Below are 14,532 nucleotides of genomic sequence, written 5' to 3'. Positions count from 1 at the left end.
CTAGTTAACATAAGCAATCCTATGAAATGCAACATTTGCAGGAAATTCAAACATTTGTGAAAGTAAAAATGAATAGTTTACTATACACTCTAATTGGCCAAAGCTTTTATTATTTATTTACCTTGGCAGTATTGGAAATGCCAAAGGTATCTACAACTTATGAATTTGCAAATCATTTTGCTATAATAGATACTCAGTGTGATTCGTTAACTTTAACTTCCAATAATTAAGCTGTTTAGCTACATTTATCAATTTTGTACCATATGTTATACAATAACATTATAAGATATATGACATGCAAGCATTAATCCAAATAATAAAAATCTGAAGTATGTTTTGATATAATAATTTTAACATTATATATAATTATCATAAAATGCAAGAATAAATGATTAGGAAATGCATGAAAGCAGATAAAATTAAAAATACTGGTAAATTCTAGTACTGGTATATTTTTATACTTTTGCTTTACAAATATAAGATACAGAGACATCTTTTTGAATCAAGATTTAAACAACTTAAATCAAAGAAGTGCTTTAGGTAGGATTCAATAGAAAGGTAAAGTAAACTCACTATACTTCACTTAATATTTAATAATAGTGCTATTTTACTAATGAAGCACTTATGGGAAATACCACTACAAAAGCTGCCCTCAATTTACAAATGTGTTGTTATTAAAACTAATTTGTAAGTTTGGAAAATGGAACACACATTTTTCTCAATCAGAATGCTACTAAAATATTACAAGCTTAAAATTAAAAATAATACCAGTACCATTATATCCCATTTTTCTTTCAGAACTAAAAAGAAGTATGCAACCCTGTAAAGTATTTTTAAAACAAATATGCATTCCATAGTACCACAGAATGACTAGTCTAAGCTTAATGGGAAATCACTTACATTTGTACCTATTATGTTAGCCTCTAAATACCACTGGGATGTAAGAGGTGGGAGAGGATGAGGATCAGAAAATTCTAATGGCAAAGGATGAGGAAGAGGTACTTGAAGGTTGAAAAAATAATGAAATAGATGGCAGCCCAAGAAGGTTGTTTTATTATTTATCTCTTTTTTCTCTGTAGTCAAAATACCATTTTTCTTACCAAAGAAATGAAGAATTTTTATATAATGAGTGTAGTGGGCTTGGAATAAAGATCAGTTCTAATGATCAGAAGTTGGGTTACCCAGCTGAACTGAAAAGGTCACCTGGGAACCAAACGGGTCAGCAATGACCAGTATGGGTAAGAATTCCTTCCAGCAAAGGTATTAGGGAGAAAATAGACAAGGAGAAAAGAAAATGAAATTTTTATGTGGGAGACTGGAAGAGATCGGCCAGCAGATAACTCTATCTTGTGGGCATGAATTCATAGGTAAAAAAGGGACAATAGGAAGACTATGAATGTAAGAAAAACCATAAGTAAAGTTAAAAAGCATTAGAATTCAGTTATTACTATAATTTCATAGTAGAGATTGTGCATAGCGTGTAGGACTATGGGACTACTAGAATTATCAGATAGCAGGAGTTTGCATACCTAGCAGAGAAGTTTGAACGTGAAATGGGAAGCAATAGGATTTTGCAAAAGATTTTTCAGCAAAGAAATGATAAAACTAGATCTGTGGATTAACTCTGTGACCTTGAGAATGTCATCTTTTATTTGTTTTATCCATAAAATGAGGAAGTCAAACAAGATTATTTCTAAGGTAGCTTCTAGCTTTAATGATATTGGAATCATCAGTATCTTGCTAACAAATCATTTAAGGTCCAAATCAAAAGAATTTTAACCTTAAAATCTTGTCTGGTCAGCAAAACACTGCCTTCCTTCTGCCACATCCACCTCCTGAGACTTCGTCCCAGTACCTGATTTTTTAGCTTTCTAATACCATCTTGAATACCAAGTATGTGCCTTATTTCCCTAATAGATGATGAATTCCTTGGCACAGAGATCATGACTTGTGCCAACTCTCTATTTTCCCCGTGTCTAGCTAAGTGTGTTACATAGCAAGCAGAGTAGAAATAAACATATATTAAGAACATACTATGTGTGCTAAGCACTTTATAAATATTATTTCATTTGATCCGCACAACAATCCAGGAGGCAAATGCTATCATTGTCTTCATTTTGTAGTTGAAGGAACTGAGGTTATATGACCTGCCCAGGGTCACATAGCTTCTGAGGCCAGATTTAAATTTAGATCTTCCTGACTAAAAGCCAAAATCTCTACTCATTGTACCACCTAGCTGTCATCTTGCTGCACAGAGTTGGTACTTTGGAAATGCATGTTGTACTGATAGATTTTTTTTTTTCTGCCCCACATGTTTTGAGATCTATTTTTATCTAAAATACACCAGAGCTCTGAAACTTCCATTAATGGCAAATAATCTTGACCCAGAATATTGAAAATAAAAAATCAGTTCTGGTGTTCTACAATTTCTTTCTTATTCTTTGATAAAACTTATAAAATTAGGTTCTATTTAATAGGATAAATAAGATTCTCCTTTTATTAGATAAAGGATGATAAGAATCCCTTGTGCTTTATGTATCTATCTACCTATCCATCCATCCATCCATCCATCCATCCATCCATCCATCCATCTATCTGTCTGTCTGTCTGTCTGTCTGTCTGTCTGTCTGTCTATCTATCTGTCTATCTATCTATCTATCGATCATCTCTAAAAATCTATCTACATTTCAACACACTTTCCCATTCCTAAGTGTCTCGTTTGAACCGTAAAATCACCAAACCCCATTTAGACAAATGAGTAACAATCTCCCATGGTCAGATTAGATTGTGGACAGTTTTGGAGTTCTTCAGTCTTTCAGGGCAGGGGTGCCCCACCATCCCATTATTCGTTAAAGGCATTCCATCATCATGGAGCCAGCAGGACAAGGAAGTCATGGAGGCATTTGCATGAAAAATGAGCTGTGATCACCTCTTTTTGTCACTTTAAAAGTCCACTGCTTTTTAATTCTCTCATTTTCTGCTATTTCCTGATATGAATTTTCAAACAACTATACTATCTCATTTTATTCCCACACACAAAGTGAATGCAAATTAAACTGAAAATTACATTTTATAACATGAAGCAATCTAAAGAGGACACAGCAAAGGTTTCAGGATTATATGTATTTTTTTCTGTTTTGCACTGGACTTTTCAGTATTAATAGCTAGGCATTAGTGGAGATACGTTTTATATTTTTAAGAGGAAGAATATAACATGTCATTTCAATTTACCTGCTTTCGCATTACATCAGTAGCTTGCATGATGTACCGGGGGGGCAGTCCATGACTTCTAGCCAAAATTATAGCCTGTTCCAGAGTAACACTCAGAGTGCATCTGTGGACAAAGACAAAGTAAAATAAATTGTTACTTGTAGTTATACAGTATCTATATATTCAAAAATACAGTATCTATATATTCAAAAGAGTACTCTGGAATCTCAATCCATACAGTGCCATCTATTTATCTATCACATATGTAATAGTTATAACAGCTAATTCTTATTTACGGTTTACTATGTGCCAGGTTCTGTGTTAAGTGTTTTACAATTATCTCATTGTTCCTTATGACAACTTTGGGAAATAAGTGCAATTATTACCCTCATTTTACAGATGAGGTAATGGAGGCAAGCTAGACTTAAGTCACTTGCCCACAGTCATATAGTTAATAAGTATTTGAGGCTGCATTTGAACTCAGGACTTCCTGATACCAGGCCCAGGGATCCATCTACTGCGCCACTTAGTGGCATGTGTTGGCAAATATTTATAAATATTATATATATGTACATACACACATATTAAATGTCACATATAATGCATAGAGTGTATGTATATATATATGTAAATATATATATATATACACATATACACACACACACACACAGCCCAAAGTGTATATTATAGATAATATTAGTTAATAAAGAGTGCTGTAAGGACTGCAAAGCCATTTTCATATAATAGCTATTTGATCCTCAAAATAATCCTATGAGGTATATGCTATATATCTCTATGAGGTATATGCGATTTATGTTCCCATCTAACAGATGAAGAAGCAGAAGTTAAGTGACTTGCTTATGATCACAAGATAGTATCTGAATTTAACTCAATTTAATATTTTTAATATATTTAATGATTTAACTTAAATTTAAGTCTTTTTTTCATTATTCTGTATCTCCTCCTACTCTCACCTAAGATGAGGGAAAAATCCTTAAATATATATGTATAAAGTCCTTCAAAACAAATTTTCATATTAACTATATATAAAAATAGTATCTTTTTATATTTTAAGTGCATCAGAAGGAAGAAACATGCTTAATTTTCATTTTCTAGACAGAGCTGTGAACTACATGTAGCCCATATTCTGTGGGTATAACACTGCTTTGCAACAATCCATACAGCATTTATATTTTCATTTTTAAAATCCTTTTTGTTACATGAGCTAGAACTTTTAAGATGTTTCCATTTGAACTTTGCTAATTGTTAGTAATGTAATTTTTTAAATTGTTAGTAATGTATAATATTTTCTTTTTTTTTTATTATATATATATATATATATATATATATATTTTATAATATTATCCCTTGTATTCATTTTTCTAAATTACCCTCCCTCCCTCTATTCCCTCCCCCCGACGACAGGCAATACCATACATTTTACATGTGTTACAATATAGTCTAGGTACAATACATGTGTGCGAATATCGTTTTCTTGTTGCACAATAAACATTAGAATCCGAAGGTACATGCAACCTGGGCAGACAGATATTAGTGCTAACAATTTTCATTCCCCTCCCAGTGTTTCTTCTCTGGGTGCAGCTACCCCTGTCTATCATTGATCAACTGGAAGTGAGTTGGATCTTCTTTATGTTGAAGATTTCCACTTCCATCAGAATACATCCCCATACAGTATTGTTGTTGAAGTGTACAGTGATCTTCTGGTTCTGCTCATTTCACTCAGCATCAGTTGATTTAAGTCTCTCCAGGCCTCTCTATATTCCTCCTGCTGGTCATTTCTTACCGAGCAATAATATTCCATAACCTTCATATACCACAATTTACCCAACCATTCTCCAACTGATGGACATCCATTCATCTTCCAGTTTCTAGCTACAACAAAAAGAGCTGCCACAAACATTTTGGCACATATATGTCTCTTTCCACTCTTTAGTATTTCTTTGGGATATAATCCCAGTAGTAGCGCTGCTGGGTCAAAGGGTATGCACAGTTTGATAACTTTTTGGGCATAATTCCAGATTGCTCTCCAGAATGGCTAATGTATAATATTTTCAAATGATAGTTGAAGCTTCCAGTTTTTCTTTGAAAACCACTTAAATCCTTTAAAAATTTATCTAGGATAGAATGCTCTTAATCTTATAAATCTGAAATCAGTGATTTTTATATCTTGGTAATGAGATGCTTATCATAGAAACTTATTGCAAATATTTTTTTTTCCTGATAACTTCTTTCCCTTTAAATTTTTACTTTGTGTGATCTTATACAGATTTTTTTAAAGTTTTACATAATTAAAATTGTCCATTTTATCTTATGTGATTGTCATTATTACTATAGTCATAAATAATTTTCCTACACATCATTCTAAAAGTAATTTCTTTCTTGTGCCTCTAACTTATTTATATTTTAACTTTTAAATATAAGTAATGTATCCATTTGGAGCTTATATTGGTATATTATATAAAGTACTAGTATAAGCTTAATTTCTGACAGATATCTGTCCAGTCTTCACAGCAGTGTTTGTGAAATAATAAATATTTCCCACAATAATTAAGAAGGAAGTGTCTTTGGGTTTATGAAATACTGTATTTGATTCTATATGTTTTGTTCCTAATTTGTTTAAATGTGTATTCTCTCTTTCTCTCTCTCTCTCTCTCTCTCTCTCTCTCTCTCTCTCAAATCAGTACCAAATAATTTTAATGAATATTGATTTGCAATACAGAACATTCTTCCTATTTTTTTATTACTAACCTTGAGATCCTTGTCCATTTGATCCTCCATGTAAATTTCATTATTTTTTTGCTATATAAAATATTCTTTTAATATTTTATTGGTATAAATTAAATATTATATTTAATACATTAATATTGTCATTTTAAATTATATTGACTCAAAATTCCCATAATTAACTAATATTTCATCAAATGTTTAGGCCTGTATTATTTCAGAATTTATTTGTGCAAATGACTTGATTAGTACTCAAGTAAATGCTGGAAGATATACTTCTGAGTATTTTTTTTTAAAGCATGTATAGTCATTTTAATGGAATTTCTCTTTCTAGCTCTTCCTGAGTGAATGTGTACTATATATATGCATATTTAGACATATATACATTTCTAAGTATACAAATATGAATATTGATGGTTTTGTGGATTTCTGCCATATCTTTAAATTTGGGGAAGTTGATAATTATTCCTTCAAAATTTTAGTTAAGTCTCTAGGTATGAAATATTATGCCATTACTATTCCTTGAATTTCTCCCTTCTTCCTCCCTCTTTTTTTCTCTCTCTCTTCCTTCCTTCTTTCCTCCCTTCCACTGCTAAAACATGATGTTAACTGGTAATAGTGTTAAGGGGAATACTTTCTTTATTCCTGATCATATTGGAATAATCTTTTTTCTCCACAAATAATTTTGATTTTTTAATTTAAATAGTACTTACTAATTTGTTCTTATGATTTCTAAATTATTTCTAAAAACTATTTTTCCAGAAATAAGTAGTAGATTTCATCAGAAGTCTTTTAAGCATCTATATATAATATAATGATATGGCTTTTATCATTTATATTAATAATATGATTTATTATATTTATAGTTTTTCCTATTTTGAGTCAACCTTGTATTCATGGCATAAACCCAACTTGGTCATAGTAATCATTTTTTTTAATATGGTGTGGCAACTTATTTCCTAATATTTTATTTAAACTATTTGTATAAACATTCATTAAGGATACTGGTTTATAGTTTTCCTTTTCTACTTTGTCTTTCCCTAATTTAGATATCAAGACTAAATAGTTATACCACAGGAAAAGTAAGAAATATTTCTTTTTTTAGAATTAATTGTTCTATGAATGTTTGATAGGATCTGCTTAGGAACTCATAAGATGCTGGAATTTTTTCCTTTGTTATTTAATGTTATCACTTGTTCAATTTATTTTCTAATATGGAGTTATTTAAGTAGCCTGTTTCTTCAGCAATTATGATTTTAGTCATCTGCTAGATCACAAGTATTAAGCTAGGATCTAGAGAGTGAATTTTTCTATGTGGTCAAAGCAAAAGCATTCAATTAAGATCAAGATATAAAAATCAATATTAAAACCACTATAAAATAAAATGTTTCCATTATCAATAAGAAATTTATTAGATATTCAAATATTTTTGTGAATATAAAAAATTGAGGACTAACAAGAGACTAACCTATATATTTCAATTCAATTCAATTACATGTATTTTACATCTTGTAAAAGGAAAATGTTACCATGTTTATCATTCATTTTTGCATTTTGTGAAAAGTTTATAGATATACTATAATGAAACTACAATGAAACTGTACTGTCCCATTAATTTAAAAATGAGTAGAATTTGGTGCTATAAAGGCTATCTTAGCATTATGTGGGAGTATATATTTATGAATGTATTAAAACTATTGTATTGATACATTTACTATTGTAAATAAAGCCCTTTCATGTAGAAAATACCCCATATAAATTTTGCAGGGAAAAGTAAGACTTGGATTCTAGCATGCTTAAGGAATTAGTTTCCTTTCTTCTTTCTCTTCAGCTTTTCTTTGAAAGCACCTTTATACACATTTTTTATTATTTCATGTTTTCTATCCCATAGTTGCAATTTGTTTCTTTAATTTTTTTTTTTATATCTTTAATCCTCTAAAGTGTTTCCTCGACATTGGGTTATCTGAACCACACATTTGGGCAAAGGGGGCAAGAGAATCTAGAACTGTCATTTCCTTTTTGTGAGTTAAGTCCTGATGAGGTAATTCTCTCTATGAACATATAATTTAGGGTCTTAATTGGCTGGGACATTTAGACGATAAATAATGACTTCACCACTGTCACATAGATGCCATGTGCTAGGAGCAACACACACACACACACACACACACACACACACACACACACACACACACTTTTATGTATCTTCCTGACCCCAAGACTACCCTTATAGTCAATATTCCATACTCTTTATCATTATTATTAATATAATTTTGTTTTTTCTAATAGTTGTTAGGAGCCTTTTTATTACTTTATCCCTTTACTTTGTAATTCCTCTGACTGACTTTTTTTGTATGATTCTTCAGCTCCCCAATTACCTTCCTTAGCTCCCTTGTTTTGATTATCTCATTGGATATTTTTCCATAAGAGAAAATAATTTATTCCTTGGGATTTTCAGTATTGATATGTCCTTTGTTAACGTTGAATTTCACCTCACTATCTTAATAAGATGGTCTTTATGAGCTGCTCAGACTGCAAAATTCCATTACTTTATATGGTAAATCTCTGACATCATTTCTCCAGACTTAGTCTGGCTCTTTGCCAACAGATGTACAATTAGGACCTTACTCTAATTCTTTATAACTTGATAGGATTTGCCAGAGCTTATTTTCTGTACCCATAGCTTTCAAAAACCTATTGTTATATTCATATGATGATATGTCCCCCAGAAAGAGTTTTCCTGAAGAATGTATGAAACAGATATAGTTAAATATCATTAGTTGTGTGATCAAAGTACAAAAAGTTGATCTAAGGCATATAGAATAATATTATAATTATGCATTTTAAAAAATGGGTAAAGAGAATTGACACATTGTACTATCACATTAGAAATAGCTGAATGGCTTTACATTGTATGCATAGGAGTAATCAATTGTTTTCTTACAAATAACATGTTCAGTTTCATTGGCTGTTAAATGACTCGAGCAACAGCCTTCAAATTAGTTTTTCAGTGGCACTCATTTGAAACCCTTAACAATATCCTAATGGGTCAGTATTTTATAATTAACTGCTAATAGAATATGTTCTCTTTGCCAGTAGCAAGTACAGTCTATCAATCTGATGTGATTGAGATTGCTTTTTATGTGTGTAATTGATATAAAATAACAAATACTAATGAATATCAAGAAGTAGAATTGAAAGCTTAAAAAAATTATTTCGCCCCAAAATATTTAACTATCAAATTCTGTGAAAGAATATAAACTTTTTTTCTTCCTCTAATATAATGTCTCTAGCACTCCAATTTTAATTCTCCATTGACTAAGATTTCAATCAATAGATACCATTATGCCATTACATTGTAACTAAAAAAAAATTCTTCACTTCTTCCCTAAATTCCTTGAAATTTATTTCTGGTACCCTGATAAAAGAATACAATTCCTTTCTCTGTTTGTAACAAGAATTTGCTTGTTGCAAAGAATTTTAACTAGAATGTAAATACTTTTTAATCTATTTCCTTTATTCATTTATACTGAGTTATACTTTTGGGTCAAGGTATGAATGTCCTTGCAGTTTCACTACTCAGCACTATGGCAGCAAATTATCTTTGTAGCATGAGAAAGAGAAATGTGCTTCTGAGTGCCATCTGACTTTTTTTTTTTTTATAAAGGTGTTATTTCCAAAAAAGGACTATGTTCCTAGATGAGATATCACCAGGACCAGGGCTTTGCTCTCTGTCTCAGCATATCAAAAGTACCACTCATTTAGAATTAATAATTACTTGCAAAAAATGATACCTCTAACAGAAAATCTAGTTTAAATTGGAAAAATTTCTTTGAACTTGTGTTATTGTGCTCCTGCATACAGTTTATTAAATTGACAGAGATAATGCCCTCTTTCACAGAATATCTGTCATGGAGATTTGTTTTCCAATATCCTCACAATGTAATTTTGAAACAATCTCAAATGTCAAATGTCAGGATGAAGATAGGGAAATGGCAAGAAATGCTGACAGTCATTATAAATGGCTGGTGTCCCAAACCAGGGTCAAATCCTTTCCTTAATAGTAGCACACAAAGGTCAGAAATAAGACTGAAATTAAAGATCTAAAAGGTTTGTTGTCACCTCAGTTTTCTTGGCTCATAAGCTTTTACATATTTCCCCAACTATTTCATTGTAAAAGCTGAGTGGAAAAATACAACACTTGCAGAAATCATTTCAAATTCTGGCAGTCTCTGGAAGAATTTTGGTCCACAAACCAGCAAGCAAATGATTTTTTCAGTGATGCATGAATATGGTGTCAGCATCAGATGCTACAAGCACATTTTTTCATTTTCCAGGAATTCCTTCAACATTAAATTACAAAGACTTAATTTAAACAAATACATGCATGGGGTTGGGATGGCGGTATCATGTAGGTATGGAAGCATATTTCCATACAATTACATGGTTTATAAATTATATTTTTATATATGCTTATAAAAGGCACATCACATTTCTCCTATATGTTGGACATTTATTAGACTCTATCAATAAAATGGGAAAGCAATGTCATATTCTGTACAAGTTTGCAGTTTTAAAATTCAGAAAGTGATATATAAACTTTATTAGCCGTAAGAAATAAATAGAGAAAAAAGAAAGAAGGAGAACTAAAAAAGAGAGAGATAAATAGAGATGCATTCAGTGACTTTGTTTCATGGAATAAGACAGTATAACATTGTTTGAAGTTCTGAAGCTAAAGTCTCTTTCCAACCAAGTGTCCTATAAAATCGATTATTTTCCTTTTAAGGGATAAGTATCTAGAGAAAAGTATTGATATAAAGATGAGTTCCCTGATCAGTGTTCCATGGAACTAAATGAATAGGGGTTAAGAAACTTCCTAGGCATTGATCTATTCAAAGAATTAAAGGTTTGTCATAAGGGAAAGAATAATTGGCTTTTGTGTGATCCAAAAAGCAGAACTAAGAATAATGAATAAAATTAAAAAGGAAGTAGATTTGGCCTTGTCTTAAGTCAGAATCCTTATCCATTTTTATGTCATGGACTCCTCTAGCAATCTGGAAACATATATGGACTGTTATCAATACAATATTTGAAAATTCATGAAGCACATAAATAATGAAGAGCAAATTGCAGAGAATCAAGAGAACACTGTATATAGTGTTCAATAACAATATTGTTTTAAGAACTATAAGCAAATAAGCATTTTGACTAATATAAATACCCAAAATATTTACAAATGATCTATGAATTAAGATGCTATTTGCATTCTGAAAAAACTGATAGATGTATATGTAGAATGATTTTATACATACATATACACATATTTGTGTCTAATGGTACCGAATGATGAAAAAAGGAAGTTACATGATAACTTTATTGTATATTTCAAAGGAACAGCAAATTGTACATAATAGATTTGCAGTTTCATGTGACATCATCTTTTTTTTTCTATTCTACTGTTATGAAAAGGCTTATTTTATTTCTTAAGTTCAGAATAAAATAAATATTTTTAAATGAACTGGAAATAAAAATCTACCTGAAGACAAAAAAAAGAGAGAAGAAATGAAAAAGAAAATGCATGAAGTACATAAATTATAAAGGAAACCAAATATATTAAAATATAAGTATCAAAATATTTTAAATGGTCACAGACACCAGGTTAGGAACTCATGATGAAAGAAAATATTTTCTAACAATTATAACTATACCAAAGTATTATGATCTGCTTTTAGAAGTAGTGGGTCACCAAAGATCTTCAAGCAAAGGCTAGATGACCACTTATAGGGTATGTTGTAGAGAGGATTCCTATTTAGAATGGTTTAGATTATTAATAAGATCTCTCACAACTTAGATTTAAGTTGTTCCACTGTATCTCCTTCACTTAAATACGAGGCTCATGCAATTTTCTCTGGGTGGAAATGCTTTTGTTCCTGACTGGGGCATATGACTGCTTGCTCTTTTTTATTTCTTTCTTTGTTTTTTGTTTTTGTTTTGTTTTTAATCAGAAGTTGTACTGTATTACCTTTCCTGTATGATATGTTAACAAACCATCAACGAAAAGTTTAATAGTGAGCTCAGGTTCAATATATAGTCATGGTTAGAATCAAGAAATTATATTGGTTAGGGTAGAGAGTTGGGGAAGGTTGGTTGGTGGTAAGGAGAGGAAGTTATCAGATTTAAAATCAGAAATCAAAGCAAAAATCACAAATTGTAACCAAAGACCAGGAAAAAAGTATGAAAAGATACCATAATAAAGCTAATGCCTGATCTATCAGAACTCTCAGCCTCCCTGCTTTTTCTGGAGAGTCACTGGGAAGCAGGTATGGGTCAAGCATTATTAATCAAAAGTTTATACCTAGTAGATTTTGAAAGTGTCACCCTATGTGTCTGATAGCTGGATGATCATGTAGCATATGATGCTACTGTGGGTGTGCTAAGTGAAAGGGCAGTAGAAAAATTATAAAGAAAAATTATACATATTAAAAATGTGGCTGCCACTTAAAACAGATGTTACAACCTATTGAAAGAATTTTTCTTCATAAAGTTCAGTTGAATCTCATCCTTCCCTAAAATTTGTGTGACATTTATTGCCACAGAATTGGAACATAAACTTCTTTGAGGGAGGGTATTTTATTCTTCTTGTTTTTAATTTATATTCCCAATGCTTATCAAAGTGCTAGATACACAGTAGATTTTTATGAATGCTTGATTATTGTCCATATAGTTCATTTAAAAATTAACCATATATCATATGAATTTTCTTTGTTTATCTGAACTTATTAAATTTATTACTTTACAATTTACAGCCTTTCTCTCTTATGTTTCCCTATTGTTCACTTTTAGAGTCTTTATCTTTTGATAATAGTTTATAATACTCTGTTAAATTCAGGCTAAAATTGGCAAAGATCTGAAAAGGATAAAACTCAATTAAAGACCCTGAGCATAAACAGATAAAAAAAATCAGGAAATATGTTAATAGAAGAAGAGAATACACTTTCCAAATTAGAATAAAGAGTCCAGATATCTATCAATAAATATTACAAGACCAAAAAAAAAATAAATCGATATGTGATCTGACATAGAACTTTGTGAATTACCAAGGGTCTCAAGTCACTGTAGGATATTCCCAAATGATTTAAAATGGAAACAAAAATTGTAAAAACAGAATGTAGTCTACACATCAGGAATAATTGGCTGATTATGAAAATTTAAATACTCAGTTGACAAACTTCATCAAAAGAAAACAAATAGTTCAGAATACAAATATGCAGTATAAACAATGATATATATATATATAATAATATTTTTCTTCTTCTATAAGAACCAAATTGATAAAAAATGTGTTTATCAGACTATAATTAGAAATTAGTAAAATAAGGAACAGCTAGATGACACAGTGTTTAGAGCCCTAAAGTCAGGAAGACCTGAGTTCACACCAAGTTTCAGATACATAACATCTACTGTGTGACCCTGGTCAAGACACTTAACCTCAACTGCCTCCCCCCCCAAATTAGTATAATATACCAATATCTATGTGAGAGGAATGAAAACAATGAATTTACTAATTAGGCTAGTAAATAATAAGTTGACAGTAAATGCTTTCTCTTAGTAACCAGAGACAACTGAATGTGTAAATATCTTTATAAAAGTGGATGTACCTGACAGGCAGGTATCAACATTGGTCAACAACCAATGATGGGGTGGACATATTAATGAGAAGGCAGGCTGAATACCTTTAGCTCCCCCTGCTGAGGAGGTAGCTTGGTGAGACTAAGTTGCCTCCAGCTAACTGGACAAAGTCATTTCTCTCTACAGACCACTCTTACTTCCAACAATCTAAACAAAGGGATCCATCTCCAACTAGGCCATATAAGTTGAAAAATGGGATTTCAAAGTCGCAACCCTAATTCTTTTTAGGGCTAGATTCTCTTTACAATTCTTTTTATAATTTAAACAGAAATAAGCTTTCCCAGTTCCGTGGTGTTCTACTCAAGATGAGAAGAGTGTTCCCAGAGTTATGTTAGTCCAACATCAGTTCTGTCCTTCAGAGACTGCATGGACCTACAAGGTCTGGACTTTGACTGAGTAAGCGAAAAAAGAAAGACCTAGAATCCTAATAATAATAATTGGTTATTAATAATCATTTTTCTCATATGGAAAAGCCAATTCACAAAAAGTATATGATTTTTTGAATAGGATATTCATAGTTATAAATAGGGTATGATCTGTACTGAACCTCCAACTAGAAAATCACATTGTTTAAGAAAGTATTAGGATATAAGTACCACCCTGAAGTCAGGAGGACCTGAGTTCAAATATGGCCTTAGACACTTAACATTTCCCAGCTGTGTGACCCTGGGCAAGTCACTTAACCCCAATTGCCTCAGCAAAAGAAGAGAAGAAAAGAGAAGAAAAGAAAAGAAAAGAAAAGAGAAGAGAAGAAAAAAGAAAGTATTAGTTTCATAGATAAAGGCAAAAAGTCATATCAAGATAAATAGATGAGTAGTATGTGAAACTCAGAGGCAACATTATACTGAGGAAAGAATACTAATGCATTATAATAATCAGTGAACTTAA

The 14,532-nt window shown here is 31.2% G+C and overlaps 1 protein-coding gene across 1 annotated transcript in view; it reads right to left on the bottom strand.

Annotated features, from left to right (window-relative positions):
• PREX2 (phosphatidylinositol-3,4,5-trisphosphate dependent Rac exchange factor 2) overlaps window positions 1–14,532 on the bottom strand; it is a 388,457-nt gene that overhangs the window by 22,888 nt on the left and 351,037 nt on the right. Inside the window, exon 38 of the mRNA XM_074278839.1 lies at window positions 3,232–3,334. Coding sequence (XP_074134940.1) covers window positions 3,232–3,334 — 103 coding nt within the window. The remainder of the gene's footprint in view (window positions 1–3,231; window positions 3,335–14,532) is intronic.

Source organism: Sminthopsis crassicaudata, chromosome 1, assembly GCF_048593235.1.
Source record: "Sminthopsis crassicaudata isolate SCR6 chromosome 1, ASM4859323v1, whole genome shotgun sequence".
NCBI lineage: Eukaryota > Metazoa > Chordata > Mammalia > Dasyuromorphia > Dasyuridae > Sminthopsis > Sminthopsis crassicaudata.
This window is presented reverse-complemented; position numbering and strand designations above follow the sequence as displayed.